Source organism: Coturnix japonica, chromosome 2 (genome assembly GCF_054131305.1).
Source record: "Coturnix japonica strain WE chromosome 2, WE-NBRP24, whole genome shotgun sequence".
Taxonomy (NCBI): domain Eukaryota; kingdom Metazoa; phylum Chordata; class Aves; order Galliformes; family Phasianidae; genus Coturnix; species Coturnix japonica.
The window spans coordinates 30,821,348-30,837,328 of NC_140664.1; the positions used below are offsets into that span (position 1 = coordinate 30,821,348).

The 15,981-nt window shown below is 39.9% G+C and overlaps 1 protein-coding gene across 19 annotated transcripts in view; it reads right to left on the reverse strand.

Moving 5' to 3' along the window:
* Positions 1–516: 516 nt before the first annotated feature.
* The window catches only part of SGK3 (serum/glucocorticoid regulated kinase family member 3), a 47,085-nt gene continuing 31,620 nt past the window's right edge, over positions 517–15,981 (reverse strand). For all 19 annotated transcript variants that reach the window (XM_085539494.1, XM_015855692.3, XM_085539492.1 and 16 more), the window contains 13 exons: positions 14,153–14,228; positions 11,153–11,240; positions 9,723–9,772; positions 8,414–8,471; positions 7,746–7,829; positions 7,523–7,654; positions 6,475–6,587; positions 6,228–6,264; positions 6,030–6,116; positions 5,044–5,139; positions 4,774–4,929; positions 2,298–2,387; positions 517–1,916 (listed from right to left, as the gene is read on the reverse strand). In XM_085539494.1, the coding sequence (XP_085395620.1) occupies positions 1,746–1,916; positions 2,298–2,387; positions 4,774–4,929; positions 5,044–5,139; positions 6,030–6,116; positions 6,228–6,264; positions 6,475–6,587; positions 7,523–7,654; positions 7,746–7,829; positions 8,414–8,471; positions 9,723–9,772; positions 11,153–11,215 (1,137 nt within the window). In that variant the 5' untranslated portion in view covers positions 11,216–11,240; positions 14,153–14,228 and the 3' untranslated portion in view covers positions 517–1,745. The remainder of the gene's footprint in view (positions 1,917–2,297; positions 2,388–4,773; positions 4,930–5,043; positions 5,140–6,029; positions 6,117–6,227; positions 6,265–6,474; positions 6,588–7,522; positions 7,655–7,745; positions 7,830–8,413; positions 8,472–9,722; positions 9,773–11,152; positions 11,241–14,152; positions 14,229–15,981) is intronic.

A 15,981-nucleotide genomic window follows, 5' to 3' on the forward strand; every position in this document is an offset into this window, starting at 1 on the left:
GGAAACGAGCACAGAGCCACCACGCTCCTCCCACAGACAATACAGTTCCTTCCTTCTTTCCATTCCAATGTCAGTTCCTCCTTGCTTTACCCAGTGACTGCTTCCCACACCTCACACAGCAACTACTCACCATTACTTAAGTGAAAGAATGAAAAAAGCAAACAATCCTGGCTTAGCTTCCACTTGCCTAATGCTTTGCTCCAACAGTGTTAATTTCAAGAATAATTATAATTTTGCTGACAGGTTGATAGTTCCCTATGTTCCTTTCTAAACCTTCTTAAAAATGGGTGCTACGCTGCCTTTTTTCCAGTCACCAAGGACTTCACCTGACCACTGTGACTTCTCACACATCATTCAGACTGGGTCAGCAACTACATCAGCCAGTTCCCTCAGGACTCTGGCTGCTCTTGTGTGTCCTATCAGACTTTCCTCAAATCAAGGCTTTCAACTGAATGTATTTACAAATAACAAAACCAAAGCAAAACAGAACAAAAAACCAAACACACCACAGAACGATTACGAAGGAACAGACAAAAATAAGTTGTTATTTACAAGTGATATACATAATAACACTACTACCTGCCGTGATAGGCTTTTATGGACTAACTGCAGTACTTGCTTTGTTAAGTTTTCCTCACACAGAAGTGGATCCAACGATCAGTTTCTCCATACACGTGAGTGTTATGAGAAATACACTAACTCTGCACGTTCCTATAATTATCAACACTATTTACATTATTTTTTTTTCAAATATCATGTGAAGATTTACAAATGGTCCAAAATGGGACACAAAGACAAGTAGCTCTGCGTGTTGAAATACAAGTGATTTGGAATATATTGCTGTTTCCAAATACAAATCAGTGAGAAAAGTACTTAATGTCTGGTGTGATCCCCTCACCATCCACCACAGGAAGGTTAAAGTAAGACAGCCTTTCAAAATAGCACTGATTATAGCATATTATATCTTTGGAAAAGCAAAGTTTTAACCAAAAATATTTTTAATGCGGTTGAAATACAGACATCTATTTATCTCAGGGAGGTAAAAAAAAAAAAAAAAAAAAAAAAGGTAGAACGCATGATCAGTAGAGTTACCAAAGGGATAGTTGATTTGTCCATCCTTGCTTCAAATAATCCTGCATACCTCAAATAATCCAGTTCAGAGATGTAGGTACTCCAACATATGCAGAAGTGACCATCTAGTTTTACATAGCCCATTTTTCACTCTATAGACATCCTCCGAGCATCTGAGTCTTAAATTAAATCTTCATTTAAGTGCTGACAGGTTAACAAAGTTCAAACCGATATAACAGGGGAAAAAAACAACATTTACCTTGTTTAAACCGGGATATACAAAAGAAGATTTGCATAGTTACAATTCAAGCACAAAGTCACTGTAAATAGGTACAAAGGCATTTATAAATTTACTAAGTATGCTGCTGCTTGTGCCGGCCTTAGATAGGTACGAATGTAAACCTGAAGGGACTGATGAGAACAGTCAGTGTTTTTGCTTTAAAAAATACCTAAATGTAGAGAATGTTACTGAACGCTGTTTAAAAAAAATTTTCTGCAGCAGGAATAAACAGTTCAAACCCCAAAGAAAGCCATCCAAAATGCCCAGACTCCTCCTATACAGCAGACAATGTTTGTTCATAGGTTTCAAACCTATATACAAAACGAGGCACTAGATACACTAATTTGGAATGTGTTCGTAATGTTTCAGTTCATCCCAAGCCTTCCAAAGCTTCCTAGGAAAACATATCTTCAGAAGGCGGCGCGTAAGAAAACCCAACAAACGCATCATCGGCCTCCAGGACACTGGCATTGACAATGCTGTAATCGGAAGAGATGCAGACTGAGTATGGGACCATTTCTTCTGTAAACACCGCATCGAAATTCCCAATATCATCCGGGCCAACCTAGAAAACAAAAGATCCATCGTTTGTCACATTAATTCTGTACTTTTAAAACTGTACTATCAACAGGAGTAGGACTGCAATTAAGGCTTACAAAACAGCCTTCATAATTTGAAGCCTTATTTTAAAAAGGCTTTAAATTCTTTGGTCTTCAGACACCATAAAAAACTGCAAGTCCTTTGATAGGGAAAAGCAGAGGAAACAGTGACGTGTCAAAGTGAGTTTTAAGTCAAAAAGACAGCATCACTGCTCAGAAGTGTCACTGCTCACAAGTGCAGTCAGCACTAAGAGGTTCCCATCCACTCTGAGCCATGCATATTCTTTCCAAACAGAGGAGCCTGCACAGGCAGATATTTGGTAGCTAAGACCTAAAACAGCACCTACCACATTAGGATTAAATGGTGGCGGAATCTTCTTCTGTAGAAGGTCAGTCCAGCTGAGAGATTCAAAGAATGGGTGCTTCTGAATTTCAAGCTGCAGTAAAGAACAGAAATTACTGATGTTTCAGAAATCCATCCCACGCATCACAGTAAATGCACAAACAAAACTTAAGTCAAGTTCTCTGTTTACAGTTTATTTTGCAATAAAAGCTGTAGCTGGCAGGAAGAGAATTAGAATGTGTTAGCCTGCTTCTACAAACTAGTTTCCTTTTAAAATCCTATTTGCTGCTTTTAAGACAACCACAGGACAAGAATATTTTCTATTAACATTTCTGCTCCCGCCTTCAAGTTGTTTATTTTCATAAAGTTTGTTGTTTGAGAAGCAGCTGCTTAAACAACTCTACAATACACCTAATGGTTACGAAGCAGAAAATAGCTGAGCTGAATGTTACCATTCTGTCATTATACTTCCCACTGAAAAAGTATAACACCACACCTATTCTATGAGCTGCCTTTAGAAACAGCCATGATCAGGGTAAGAGCCTATTAATCAAAATGAAGGGCAAGACCAATAAGGGGCACCTGGCTGTCAGTGTCTGCTACAGGCTGTCCCATCAAGGGGAGCCTGCTGACCAGGTTTTCCTCGCTTCAGCTGCATGAGGCAAAGAATCCAGGAGATTCCTGAAGTCTGTTGATAATAACTTCAAGCTTCAGGTACCGAACAGGGCAAACAGGCAAAGCATTACTGGACCTGGTGCTTACCAGTGTAGAGGAGATCACTAAAGAGGCTAAGATTGGAGACAGTCTGCACTGTAGCAAGAATGCCCTGGTAAAGTTTGTGAGCTGGAACATAAGCCTGGCAAAGAACAAAGAGCAGAGTTGGGAGTAGCAGCTCTGAACTTTAGGACTAGAGTGAATCTCCAGCTACTTAAAGAACTGGGACCCCCTGGGAAGCTGTCCCTATGAATACAGGAACAGAAGGAGCTGGCAACTCTTTTAAGGACATCTTTGTGAGAGCTCAAGAGGTCTCTGCCCCCACTCAGGATAAGAAATCATGCAGAAGCATGGCATGGCTGAGCAAGGATCTGCTATTCAAACTGAGGGAGAGGAAGGAAACGCACAGAGAGTGGAAGTAAGGACATGTGACCTGAGAAAAATGCAGGGATGCTGTCTGAACACACAGAGACAGGATCAGGAAAACCAAGGCACACACGGAACTAAACTTGGTGGGAGATGGAAAAGTAACAAGAAAGGATTCTACAGTTATGTTGGTCAAAAGAGACAGGCAAAGAAAAGTACACTCCTTCCCACCTGCAACCTGCCCAATAAATCAGAAGGGGGAACTGGCTGGTGGCCTCTACCATGGACTGATGGCACTGGTAGACAAAGGAAGGACAACTGATGTTGTCTACCTGAACTTGTGCAAGGCCTTTCACATGGTCCTGTACCATGTCCTTTATCCCTAAATTGCTGAGATATGGATTTGAAGTTGATACAAACAATGAGTTGGATGTCACAGCCATAGGGTTGCTGTCAATGGCTCTATGCACAGGCGAAGGCGTGTACCCCAGATGAATGGTGTACCCCAGGGGTCTGTCTTGGGACCATCTTTATCAATGACACAAAGTGGGACCAAGTGCACCCTCAGCAGCTTTGCTGATGACACCAGGTTGGGTGGTGCAGTTAACAGCAGAAAGAGGGATGACATAGGAAAGATGCTGAGCTGTTGGAGAAGGCCCAGAGGAGGGTCAAAAAGGTGAATATAGGGCTGGAGCACCTCTCTTACAAAGACATTGTTCAGCTTGGAGAAGGCCCTGCACAGTCCTCATTGTGGCTTTCTAGTATTTGAGGGGAGCTTATTAATGGAAGAGGGAATTACTTTTTACACTGTCTGATAGTGACAGGACAAAAGGGAATGGCTTTGAAATAAAAGAGAGGAGACTTCGGTTAGATGTTAGGAGGAAACTTTTACTCAGCAAGTGGTGAGGTACTGGAATAGGTTGCCTGGGCAACACGTGGATGCACCATCCCTTGATGCATGGCTCAAGGCCAGGCTGGATGAAGCCCCGGGCAGCCTGACCCAGTGGCTGACCTGACCCTGCCCGTGAGATGGGAACTGGATGATCTTTAAGGTCCCTTTGAACCTAAGCCATTCTATGATAAGGCCAACACACTACCTAACGTTAAGGCTGCAATCAGAAGACTCACTATTCAAGGACAGAAGCAGAGTTTCTCTGCTGACTGGTTTGACACCAACCAAGGTAAAAATACTATATCCTACAATTACCCCCTTCCTATTCCAAACATCTTTCAGGACTTGATGACCACAACTGGTATTTTCAAAGAAATAAAAAACCACAAATAAACAGATATACAGAAAAGCATTTCCTTTCTCCTCCTATTAAACTTGTATGATGCACTCAAATTTATTCGTGCCCCTTTAAATGAAGAAGAGCTCGATAAATTAGGACATTACATACAAAATCTTCCCTTGCTCCAAGTCTGCTCTGCCGATCTTTCTCCAGAAGTTCCTCCAGAATAGACCAGGCTGTGAGACTGATTCCTGGACGCAAGACCAGGGGCTTGTGAAGAATATTCTCATACATCTCTGCAACGTCACGGCAGTAAAAAGGAGGCTAAAAAACCAAATGTTACACATTAATCATTCACCCACTGAAGTACAGTGCTTCAATGCTCTGCAAAAAGTTCACATCCTTAATGGCACTTCCCCACTCATATTAAATACATACCAGTCCATAAAGCATCTCATAAAGAACTGCACCAAGGCACCACCAGTCTACAGTGTTGTCATAGGGCTGCTTTTTAATAACTTCTGGTGCAAGATACTAAAAACAAATAAACAGAAACGGTAGAGCATTAGGCTAACAATAATAAAACCTGGGTTTTTAGGTTTCAGTCACAGTTAATGAAGAAATCTACTAACTTACTAATACCACCGTGCAAGTACAGGCAGTTCACAGTACAAGACTATTCTTTGTGGACACGCAGCATAGAATTACTGCAGCTGGATCCTCATCATCTCAGCCCTCACCTACACAGCACACGTACGGTTTCTAACCCCTTCTCAAAACAAAAGATTGCTCACTAGCATCCAAATCCTCAAATTTAATGTACAAAATAGATCTATTTGTAGATGGACAAGGCAGATATCATTTGTAATGAGGAGATAAGTCACTGTTCAATGGTATCTACAGACAAATGAGGTACAGATTCTGAGTTTTTTTTTACTGAGAAGAATGAACTGGAAAAAGACAATAGAGTCAGTAAGTTCAAAGCTTCTCCCATATACAAAATTTGTGCATGTCTCAAAGCTACTAAGTGCTTCTAAACCTACTACAAATTAATGGCAGGATATAGTAAACAGATTCCTATTGGCAAATCTGTTACAGCTGTTACACAAGCCAACTGTCTTATGTCTAGTCAGACACATGGGAAGGAACAGCATGTGAAAAGGATTGCGAAGAGGGAAGATGGTAAACATGAGTTATGAGGACGTGGGTAGTTAAGTCGGAGATACTGAATATTAGTAAGTAGTACAAAGAACAGATCTGCAGTAAACTTATCTTTGGTTTCATGGAAGAACTCATAAAAAGAATTTAAGTCCCCAACACTACATTACTATAAATACACACATATGTGATCTTCCATTTACACAACTAACAGCACTCAACAACCATTAGTTACTAGCCAAAAGATGCCAAAGTCATCAACATACTTCCGGTGTCCCACAGAACGTTGCAGTAGTATCGGAACTTGCAATCCCTTCTTTACAAAGTCCAAAGTCTGTCAACACAACGTGACCCTGTTTAAGAAACAGAGTTTTACAAAACAGAACATGATCAACATTTACATACCCGTAAGTGTCCATTTTGGCTGAGAATGTACAAAATAAAAAATAAGGTTGCTTACTTACTAGTGAATCTAGGAGAATGTTTTCTGGTTTTAAATCCCTATAAAAAAAAAGATCACTGTATTAACTCAAAACAGCAGTCACTAACACAAAAGCTTCACAGGCAATGACTTATTGTTCAGCTGAAAGGAAGCTTTACATTTTGGGGAAAACATTTTGTACAAATTCCCCCTGAGAACATTTCATGCAGTAGCTTTTATATATTAATTTGTCCTATTCCGAACTTCCCCAGGACACTTCAGAAACGTACCTGTACACGATATTTATGGAGTGTAAGTATCCCAGTGCACTGGCTATTTCAGCAGCATAAAATCTGGCTCTGTGCTCAGGAAAGGAACGTTCTCTTTGTAAATGAAAGAACAGCTGTAAATATGCAAAGTAGTAAATAAGAAAAAAAAATTATACAGAAAACCAAGTTAATATGGTATAATTTTAACAGTAATTTTATTTAGCTGCCTACAATTTCAAGAACATAAGATGAAATAAAATTGACAATATTCCTTCACTCATTCTTCCTGCTTTGGCAGGGGGGTTGGACTTGATGATCTCTAGAGGTCCCTTCCAACCCCTACAATTCTGTGATTCTGTGATTTCCTTTTCTCTTTCATGGCTTAGAAATGCATAGGCTACTTACTTACAAGGATATTCCCCTTAAAGGCACAAAGAACTTGAGAAAACCATGTTAATTGAGGGTGGCAAGATTCAATGATGCAAGATCACAGGATCACAGAATGGCTTGGGTTGGAAGGGACCTCAAGGATCATCAAGATCCTTAAGTTACTCATGGACTCCTCATACTCAATAGCATCACTCCAAGGAAATGATCCTGAGAAGAAGCTATTCAGCAGTGAGCAACTGGACCTGCAAAGCCACACAAGTATCCCCACATTTCCAACGAAGTCACAGCAACCAAATCATTGTCCATTTACTTGTTTCCTTACACTAATGAAATACGAGCACCTCAGATAATGCAGATGAAAAAGGAAAATAATTTTACATGCTGAAAAATGTCAACGTGTGATTAATTAATAACAGGTATATTTAGTTAACTGTCAAAAGACAGCATTTGTATCTGACAACTATAAATTAATGCTGCATTAAAGTTGCTGATAAGAAGAGGCACAAGGTCTGTCTAGCTATGGAAGTCTGAAGGAAAAGCATCACTAGAGATTAACAGGATTTCCAGAACTTGGGAGAACACTGATCACAGCCCACTGTAAGGGATCGTTTTGTTCGTCCCACAGAAGAACAGAGCTGCAGAATAAACAGACACGAATCCAAAGAGAATCCCCACATACCTCTCCTCCGTTAACAAAATCCAGGACAAAGTAAAGCTTTTCTGTCGTTTGGAAAGAGTAATGCAATCCAACTAGAAATGGATGCTTCACATTTTTCAGAAGCACATTACGTTCAGCCATGATATGTTTTTGCTGTAAGGAAGTAAAGGATCAGGAAGTAAAGAGATGCAATTTTGTAATTAAGGGGAAAAAAAATGTGTGGAGAAAGTGCATTTCTTTGTACCTCTTTCCTGTTAAGAACAATTTTTTTCTGCAGCACTTTGACAGCATAATATTTCCCATCCAGTTTTCTTTTTGCAAGAAGAACCTGTGAAATTCAAAGCAAAGGAAGAAATGTCAAGGTTGTAGTTCACATTCCACTGATTACTTATTAATTTCAGCATAAACCAACAGCATTAATACTACGTGTTCACAATAGTCTCTTTGTTTTTAATATAGCCGATCACTAATAGAGTGATCTCACAGTTCAGTACAGTCTGCTTGTATACTCATATAACAAAATACTAAATGCATCTCGTTGGGAAGTATCAATACTAGTCACTTCCCAGTGTTGCTTGGTGTTGTTTCAGTGGTGTTGTCTGCACTGCTCCATAGCACCAAGAGCCAGAGAAGGCAGACCATATGAACAAAGGAAAATGCAGCTTAACAAGAACGGGAAACACAAACTTTTTAATCCCAACAAGCAACCAAGGCAGGCAATGAGTACTACACCAGAAAATAGCAATGCCAGGGCTATGTTATTCCAGTAACAGGAATCCAATACGGGAGTTTATGCACCATCCTACAATGATACCACTTTCAAAAGACCCTGGCAACACCTCCAGCTACTATGCACGAGACACCAGCTGGCACCCTGGCACCACAGCAAGTCACAGCAATCAGAAAGCTCACCTTGCCAAAGCTGCCTTTCCCAATCACTTTCAGGAAATCAAAGTCCGTTGGCTTAGCACTGAAAGATATTTAGGAAGGATTTTATTATATTATATTACTGGTCATTTGGGTAAGAAAAAATTCCAAGCTCCATAGCTGTACAGAAGCCTGATGTAGCCCTTCAACCTTAATGTGAAGAGTCTGATGGCACCTTTCTTAGTTCCTCATTCTAATCAACAACTGGACTTCTGCAAAGCTGCCCTTCAGTTTGTAATTCCATTTTCCTCCAGAAAAGGTGACAGAGCTGCAGCATTTGAGTTTCTTTCTTTCTTTTTTCATTTTAAGTGTAAGATGTAGAGGATGAGCATGACTATCCTTTTCTCCTCCAGAAACCCTCAATTCTTCTAGTTTTTAAGTCTTTTTCCCCATTAATTTTCCTGAAGCTTATCTCCCAATTCCAGACATCCAATTGGATTCCAAAGCTCACATGACAGAAGGAAGAATGTTCTCATTCCTCATCCCATCCTCCCTACCATCCATTGCTTCCCCAGTTTAAAGTGACAGCAGGGAGGCCCCAGCACCTTCCTCTTGTATGTGTGTTATTTGTACGAACTCACTGTTTTTCCACTTGCCAAGTCACCACTACTTTCAGTAATTTCCACTAATTACCTCACCTTTTCCTAAGTACAATTTAGAGGCATTGTTGTCAGCAAAACAATGATCTTTTTCCGCCTCTGAAACAACAGCTATGTCACACACCTCTTCATTTATTGCCCCTCAAAGGAAGCACTCTCACCGTTTCATTTCTCACTGCAATCTGTTAAGCATTTCCTCCTGTTAGCCCAGAAAAAAAATCTGAGAGGAAAGGGGAGCCAAATTAGGTGTCATTTCTCAGATGTAAAAGAACAGAGAACTGAGAAAGCAGCTTACAGAAGTAAACACCAGAGAAGCAAGTTGTAACTGCAGTGATGAAGTCTGTAACATCAACAAGTTAAGCTGCTCCATTGCTGTGCATTAAAACAAATGTGTTTTCAGAACGTTTCACATTCCTCACAGCTGTGCGACCATTACAAAAGGAGAGAGGGGGTTTTTTTGGTGTTGTTTTTTTTGCCATAGCATCCTCACGTCAAATGATAACAGACTAACAAAACCTGAAGATGAAAAGGAAAACGTCTTAAAAGAGGTCATTTACTGAGCACAGGATTAAACGTCCTGCTTCTCTCTGGGCAGAGAAAATAAAAGACAAAGCCATGTACTCAAACCTCTCTTCACACAATAAGCAGTTATATTCAGTCTAGTTTTCCAGTTTATGGTTAATTGAAAAACCTACTGAGGATTTCCAGACGGTCCCAAGTTGATATTCGGTGAGGTAGAATTCAGCTGTAGGAAGAAACAAATAGAATACAATAAAACCAACCTTTGTTAGGCTTCAACCAGTAATAATTTCAAAACACTATTTTCTTCAAGCTATATCTTTACACTTATTAGATACCTTCAAAACCTATTAATATTTGGATATCTCTTTCAAGATATCTAAGACTGTGAACATCCTAAGTTTGAAGTATCTGGCCATCAATGCATTCTTGCAAAATATTTCTACACTGACCATACAGAAGGATAAAGGTAATAAAATAATTAATCCAAATGGAGAGGACAGGACTAGGAACAAAAATTGTTGACACTGTCTTCAATGTTCCTGATGAAGAACTCAGACCCTTCTGCATTTACTCTACGGGATATGCTTTTTACCTTTTATTCCAATAAAGTTATTGTTAAACTCCACTGTTTATACAAGAGTCTCATTAATTAAGGATATGGTGCTTAAAAAAACAAAAACATTTTTCTCCACCAAGACAAACCACCAGGCACTTCTCCTACCCTTCCAGTAATGGCTAACTCAACTCCATGAAAGGCACGAACCTTATCAGCACACATCTGGATATCATGCCACATCATGGCATCTTTGGAAGTGAGATTTTGATAACAATCACGCTGCGTTGCATGTGATGCACAGCTGATGCAAAAAGCCTATTTGTCTGTTTTGTAAGAGGGACTGAATAAAATGAAAAGTCCAAAGGCCATGAAGTAAACCAGAGAAAATAAACTTAATTATGGCACTTCTGCCTTCCTAGAAAGACTCCTTTTTCAATCAGCAGTTCCTGGAGGCTGTACATTAACTTTCAGACAATCCATCCAAACTGCACTTCTGTGGGGGTTTTTCTGACAAGAGAGATTTGAGACCTCACAGTGTTGAATGTGAGCTAAAATTAAATTCATCTTTGCTCCTGAGTGACTTTAAGAAAGACTGCAATATTTTTTATCCTTCATGAGAATTGAACTGCACAGAGTGGCTTGTGTCACAAAGGACCTTAAAGCTCACCTCATTCCAACCCCTAATGGCATCTCTCTTTCTTTTAAAGACAAACAAATTATTCTATTGCCTCTGCTCCTTGCCAGCCATAATTTGAGCAAGAGTGTCTGAGGAGACTGAAAAAACAGACAGCTAAACTACAGCTCCATCTGTGTCTCTTCCACTCTGAGCAAGTGGGGAAGAAACAAGACAAAGCTCACAATCAGGATTACTGCTCTCTGCAGTTTACACCGGACAGGAACACATCTTACAGCAGAACAGTTCTGTTTAAAAGATCACAGGAGAGATTTATTGCCAAACCAACTGGTAATCTTCTGTAAGTAATATACTTAAGATTGCTGTCAAGTAGCTAAAATTTAGGAGACTGTTCTATGCCTATGTTTTATTACCTTCTGATTACTCCTTTCATCTTCATCTTCAGATGGATCTGACTGGTGTTTCGGGTTATCCATCTGAAGAAATGATCTGACATCTGGGCTAGAAAGAAGCACAGATACGTCAGGAAACCAATAACTTGCAGGATTTTCAGCCAGAATCAGAAAAAGAGTAACGGCTTTGACATAACGAGAGACCGTAAGGTTCCCATGGTACATAGGGACACGCAACTAAGGCAAAACTAATTCCTAAACGGGTGTTGCTTGCAGCTATATATCACTTGAAGAGATGAGCTGAGCCTTTCAAGTTCACTAAAAGACAGGTGGCTTAGGCAGGAAGACATTTCACTTAGATTTCAGAGGTTTTTTTCAGAAGCTCTCAGGACAGCTGCAGTTGGGAAACTGCATGAAGCATTCCGTACAAAGGAAAAAAAGCCCTCAAAACAACAACAACCCCAAACCTTACCATGAAGTTGCTCTTTTAGAGATTTTTGTTTTGCACACTCTGCATTCTACCCATGAGAGCAAGTTCTCCAACAAATATGGTTAACTGAGCAAATGCAGCTCAAAGCCAGCCCGTGTAATTCCCAATTCAGTGTAAGACAAAGGTTCAGCCAGCCATGTATCCCACCTGACAGGGACTGCAGGAAAAGCCCACACCAGCTGCTAAAGGGTCTCTTTATTCTCTCTATATATACTCCATCTATCTATCTATCTATCTATCTATCTATCTATCTATCTATCTATCTATCTATCTATCTATCTTCCAATGGACTTCAGGTTTTGTCAGGTTTATTATTGAGCAGAAAGGTTTGGTTTTGATATCTAACAAACAAGACCCGAGAACAAAGTCCACTGAAAGAAAAACAAAACACAGCACAGAGTTACGTGTTTCAGAGAATAATGTGGACAGCACATTAGATTTAGATTAGTGCTTAGATTTTTAGTGGACGATGAGCTTCCTCACGTTTCTCTGAGAACATACAGCCCCCTATGACTTCCTTGTATGTTACTCAATTTCTGTGAGTTATTTTACCTAAAATCAAGTTTATCATTAAAGCAAAACAGTTTAAATGTGTGTATACGGGCCACATGTAAAGACTCAGTCACCATATACTCATTAAGTAGTTTCTAGCAGGTTGTGCCAAGACACTCAAAGTCATCAACCTTTGGTATTTCTTTACTGCTCGTATTTATCGGCACAAAGAAAAGGCAACAGATTATGTAATTATTAACATGATTTGCAGTAATCTGTGATGCATACAGAAGCACGGCTTTATCTTTGGAGAACTAATAATGTTTGAGACGATATGTGGTACCTGGCCATACTGACAGGAGAGAAGATCTGAATCTTTTCAATAATTTAACAAAGCAGATTAGCTTTCAACACTTGGTTATTCTGCAGTGTTTTCTATTCTTTCACAGAGAACATCAGTGCTATGACCATAAAACTCACAGTATTTCCTTTAGTGGAAAACTATTTCACCATAAAGCCTTTGTTTTTTTCCAAAGTTTTTTTTTCCATTTATCACAATGAACCTTTATATGTCATTCTTTCTCTTCCAAAGAAGAAAGAAAACACATACTTCAACTTAACCAACATTACGTAGTTCGCTTGTTGGAAAATAAAACCTGACTGCAGATTTGAAACTGCAGCAAGATTCTCTGGTATTTCTTCCCTGTGGGAAATGGACAGTTTGATGGGATGTACTGACAGGATAATTAAACAAAGCACATGTAGTAAAGAAACTCGGAGCTAAAGCCCAAAATAGAACGTTACTGATTTACTAATTCAAGCAATGTGTAAAGCTGCATGGCTTTATCTTAAATTGATTAGGTCTAGATTGAAACTGAATGAAAACTGAAGTTTACCCTCAAAATCAGCTCACAGAACTGCACTCCTCCAAGCTTGCAATGCAGAGAAGCAGTTTTTAACTTATCACCACCTCATCAGTGCCCCACTGATGGAGTTTATCACACATACAGGTCTTCTGACAGAAGAGTTAGCATGGAATCTTATTCATGTGTTTCATGCAAGTCCCAAGCCACCAAATAAGGTGACCAAGCTCCTTAGTTAACATGCTTAAAGCAAGTTCTAGGGTACACACCTGAACTGATTTAAGAAAAACTGCAGGATCGTGGGGGTTGAAAGGGAGCTCTGCAGATCATTCACTCCAACCCCCTGCTAAAAGTAGGTTCCACACAATAGGTTACACAGAAACACATCCAGACATGTTCTGAGTATCTCCAGAGGAGACATCAGGATCCCTCTGGGCAGACTTTTCCAGTGCTCTGTCACCTTTACAATAAAGTTCTTCCTCATGTTTGCATGGAACCTCATGTGTTTGTACCCACTGTCCCTTGTTCTGTCACTGCACACCACTGAAAAGAGCCTGGCCACATCCACTTGACTCCCACCCTTCAGATATTTATAAGCATTGACAAGGTTCCCCTCCTCAGCCTCTTATTCTCCAGGATGAACAGTCCCAGCTGTCTCACCCTTTCCTCATACAGGAGATGCTCCAGACCCCTCATCATCTTTGTGGCTCTCCAATAGACTCTTTCAAGAAGCTCCCTATCTTTTTTGAACTGGGGAGCCCATAACAACACAGCACTCCAGGTGAGGCCTCGCCAGAGCAGAGGAGCAGGATCACCTCCCTCGACCCGCTGGCCACACTCTTTTTAACACACCCCAGGATACTACTGGCCTTCTTGGCCAACACAAGGGCACACTGCTGCCTCATGGCCAACGTATTGTCCACCAGGACACCCAAGTCTTTCCCTGCAGAGCTCCTTTCCAGAAGGTCTGCCTCTAACTTGCCCTTGTTGAACATCATCAGGCCAGCCTCTGTATTTTCTTGAGAGAATAATCATATTAAAGATTATTTATTATACTTGGAAGTACCGATAGGTATAATGAATTTTCTAGTCAGAAGTACTCTGTTTGCAATTTTATGTTTGACGCCTCCCAGCTTTTAGCATGGTTCCTATAAATACAGAAACGAATCTACTTACTGGTTGCATAGCTCTGGCTGTCTAACTAAGTTCTGAATGAATTCATTCAGTCCTGCTCTTCTCTGTTTAATAAAATCTGGGAAAAGAAAAAAAAAGATTTATTAGGAATGATCAGTCAGCTAACAAGAGAGACTTATTTTCAAATTTAAGATGTTAGGATTTTAATAGATAACAGTTAAAAAGAGCAAAGTGAGAACAGGATTGGTTCAACATACGAAAATCACAAGTTTAAGAACATTCAGGGGAGGTGAGAGAACACATTTCAGTCCCTCTGTAACACTACTTTAAAATGCGATAGGACAGGTGGATTTTAAAGCAGTTCAAGAGCAATGTGCAGCAACAGTGCACTAACCCCTGCAGCCTTATTTACATGGCTGAGCTCCCCAGGTCCTATTTCTCTCGGAAAAAAGCCACAGGCAAAACTGTCACACAAATCATGTTTTCACTCCAACAGTCCCACCAAACAGCAGGTTTCCATAACAAATGGAAACGGGAAAGTTGCACAACCATCCAGCAAGCGCTCAGATGTAGCCACTAAAATTAATTAGGTAAACTACTTCTCTTTCTGTCTCAGACACAACCCCTAATGTTAAGTAAATAAGCCCTCAGAATCTTTGTGATATTTTTAAGCAGGACGGAAAGATCTGCAAGGGACTGGGAACAAGGGAAAGAAAATAATCCCAGAACAGAAGAATTTTGTCCTTCATCACTGGTATCAATCACAAAAAGTCTTCTTCTGTTAAGAATTAACACATACACACAACCTTGAGAATTTCAATTATTAAGAACAATGCACACATTGTTTCAGCAGCACATCACCTAAACCGGAACTAGGATGCTAAGTAATCCTTCAAAACAGAAAGGTGAATTTGCATGGAGAATTTACACGAGTCACCAGCATCAGCTGCTTCTGATGCTGAACGCAGTCGCCACTCTAAGACGAGAAACCTATCCACACAGCTGAAGAAAAAGCATCTGCATTGAATCTACTCAAACACATGCCGTCATTTTTTCGTTCTGCCTTCTGGCTGGTTTCTATTATATCCCTCTGCTCCATTTTTAAAGTTACTATTGGATTAATTTTGAAATAACCTAAATGACAATAAAAATGGAGGCTTCAGACGATAACGTATGTTATGATAGTATTTTAATAGGCCTTGGGTAAGGCATATTGCAGTTCCACTCTACTACGCTTATGACTACAACACATCAGTACAATGCTCACATTCATCAGTACAATTGCCCACATGCAAGAACAGACCAACAAAATTAAAATACCTTTCCAAAGCTGCAGAATACACCTTATTTCAGAAGAAAGCAGAAACACTGCATCAAAGTTTTAGTAAATCAGCGTTAAGATCAAGAATTACTTAAATGAGCATCACCCTGCCCTGCAGCAAGAAAAATCTTAAGAACTATTTTCTCGTGCTTCCAGGATTACAGAATATTTGATGGAAATTTAAAATAAGTCTGGGGATTGTGTTTTACATACATAATTTCAATACAGTTTTAGTCTTCCCTCTGCCCTCCCTTCCTCTCCTATTTAAAATCCAGTTTCCTAAATCCGAATCCAAGAAATCCAATAGCGCACATGGCTGGACACAAGACCAGAAAGCAGGACATTATAGGGTCTTCAGCCAGCTCTGAAGTCCCAAGGTTGGAGAAAATGAAAGAAGACAAAATAAAACAAGAAGTCTTCTTCAGAAGAAGCCAACAGAGGAATGCAAACCTGGAATACTGTATGTGATTATTCTAATACAAAACATGAGAAGGAATCTTCACGTCAAGGTCTAGATGATCAACAGTAACTGCTAAAAATTAAGATGCTT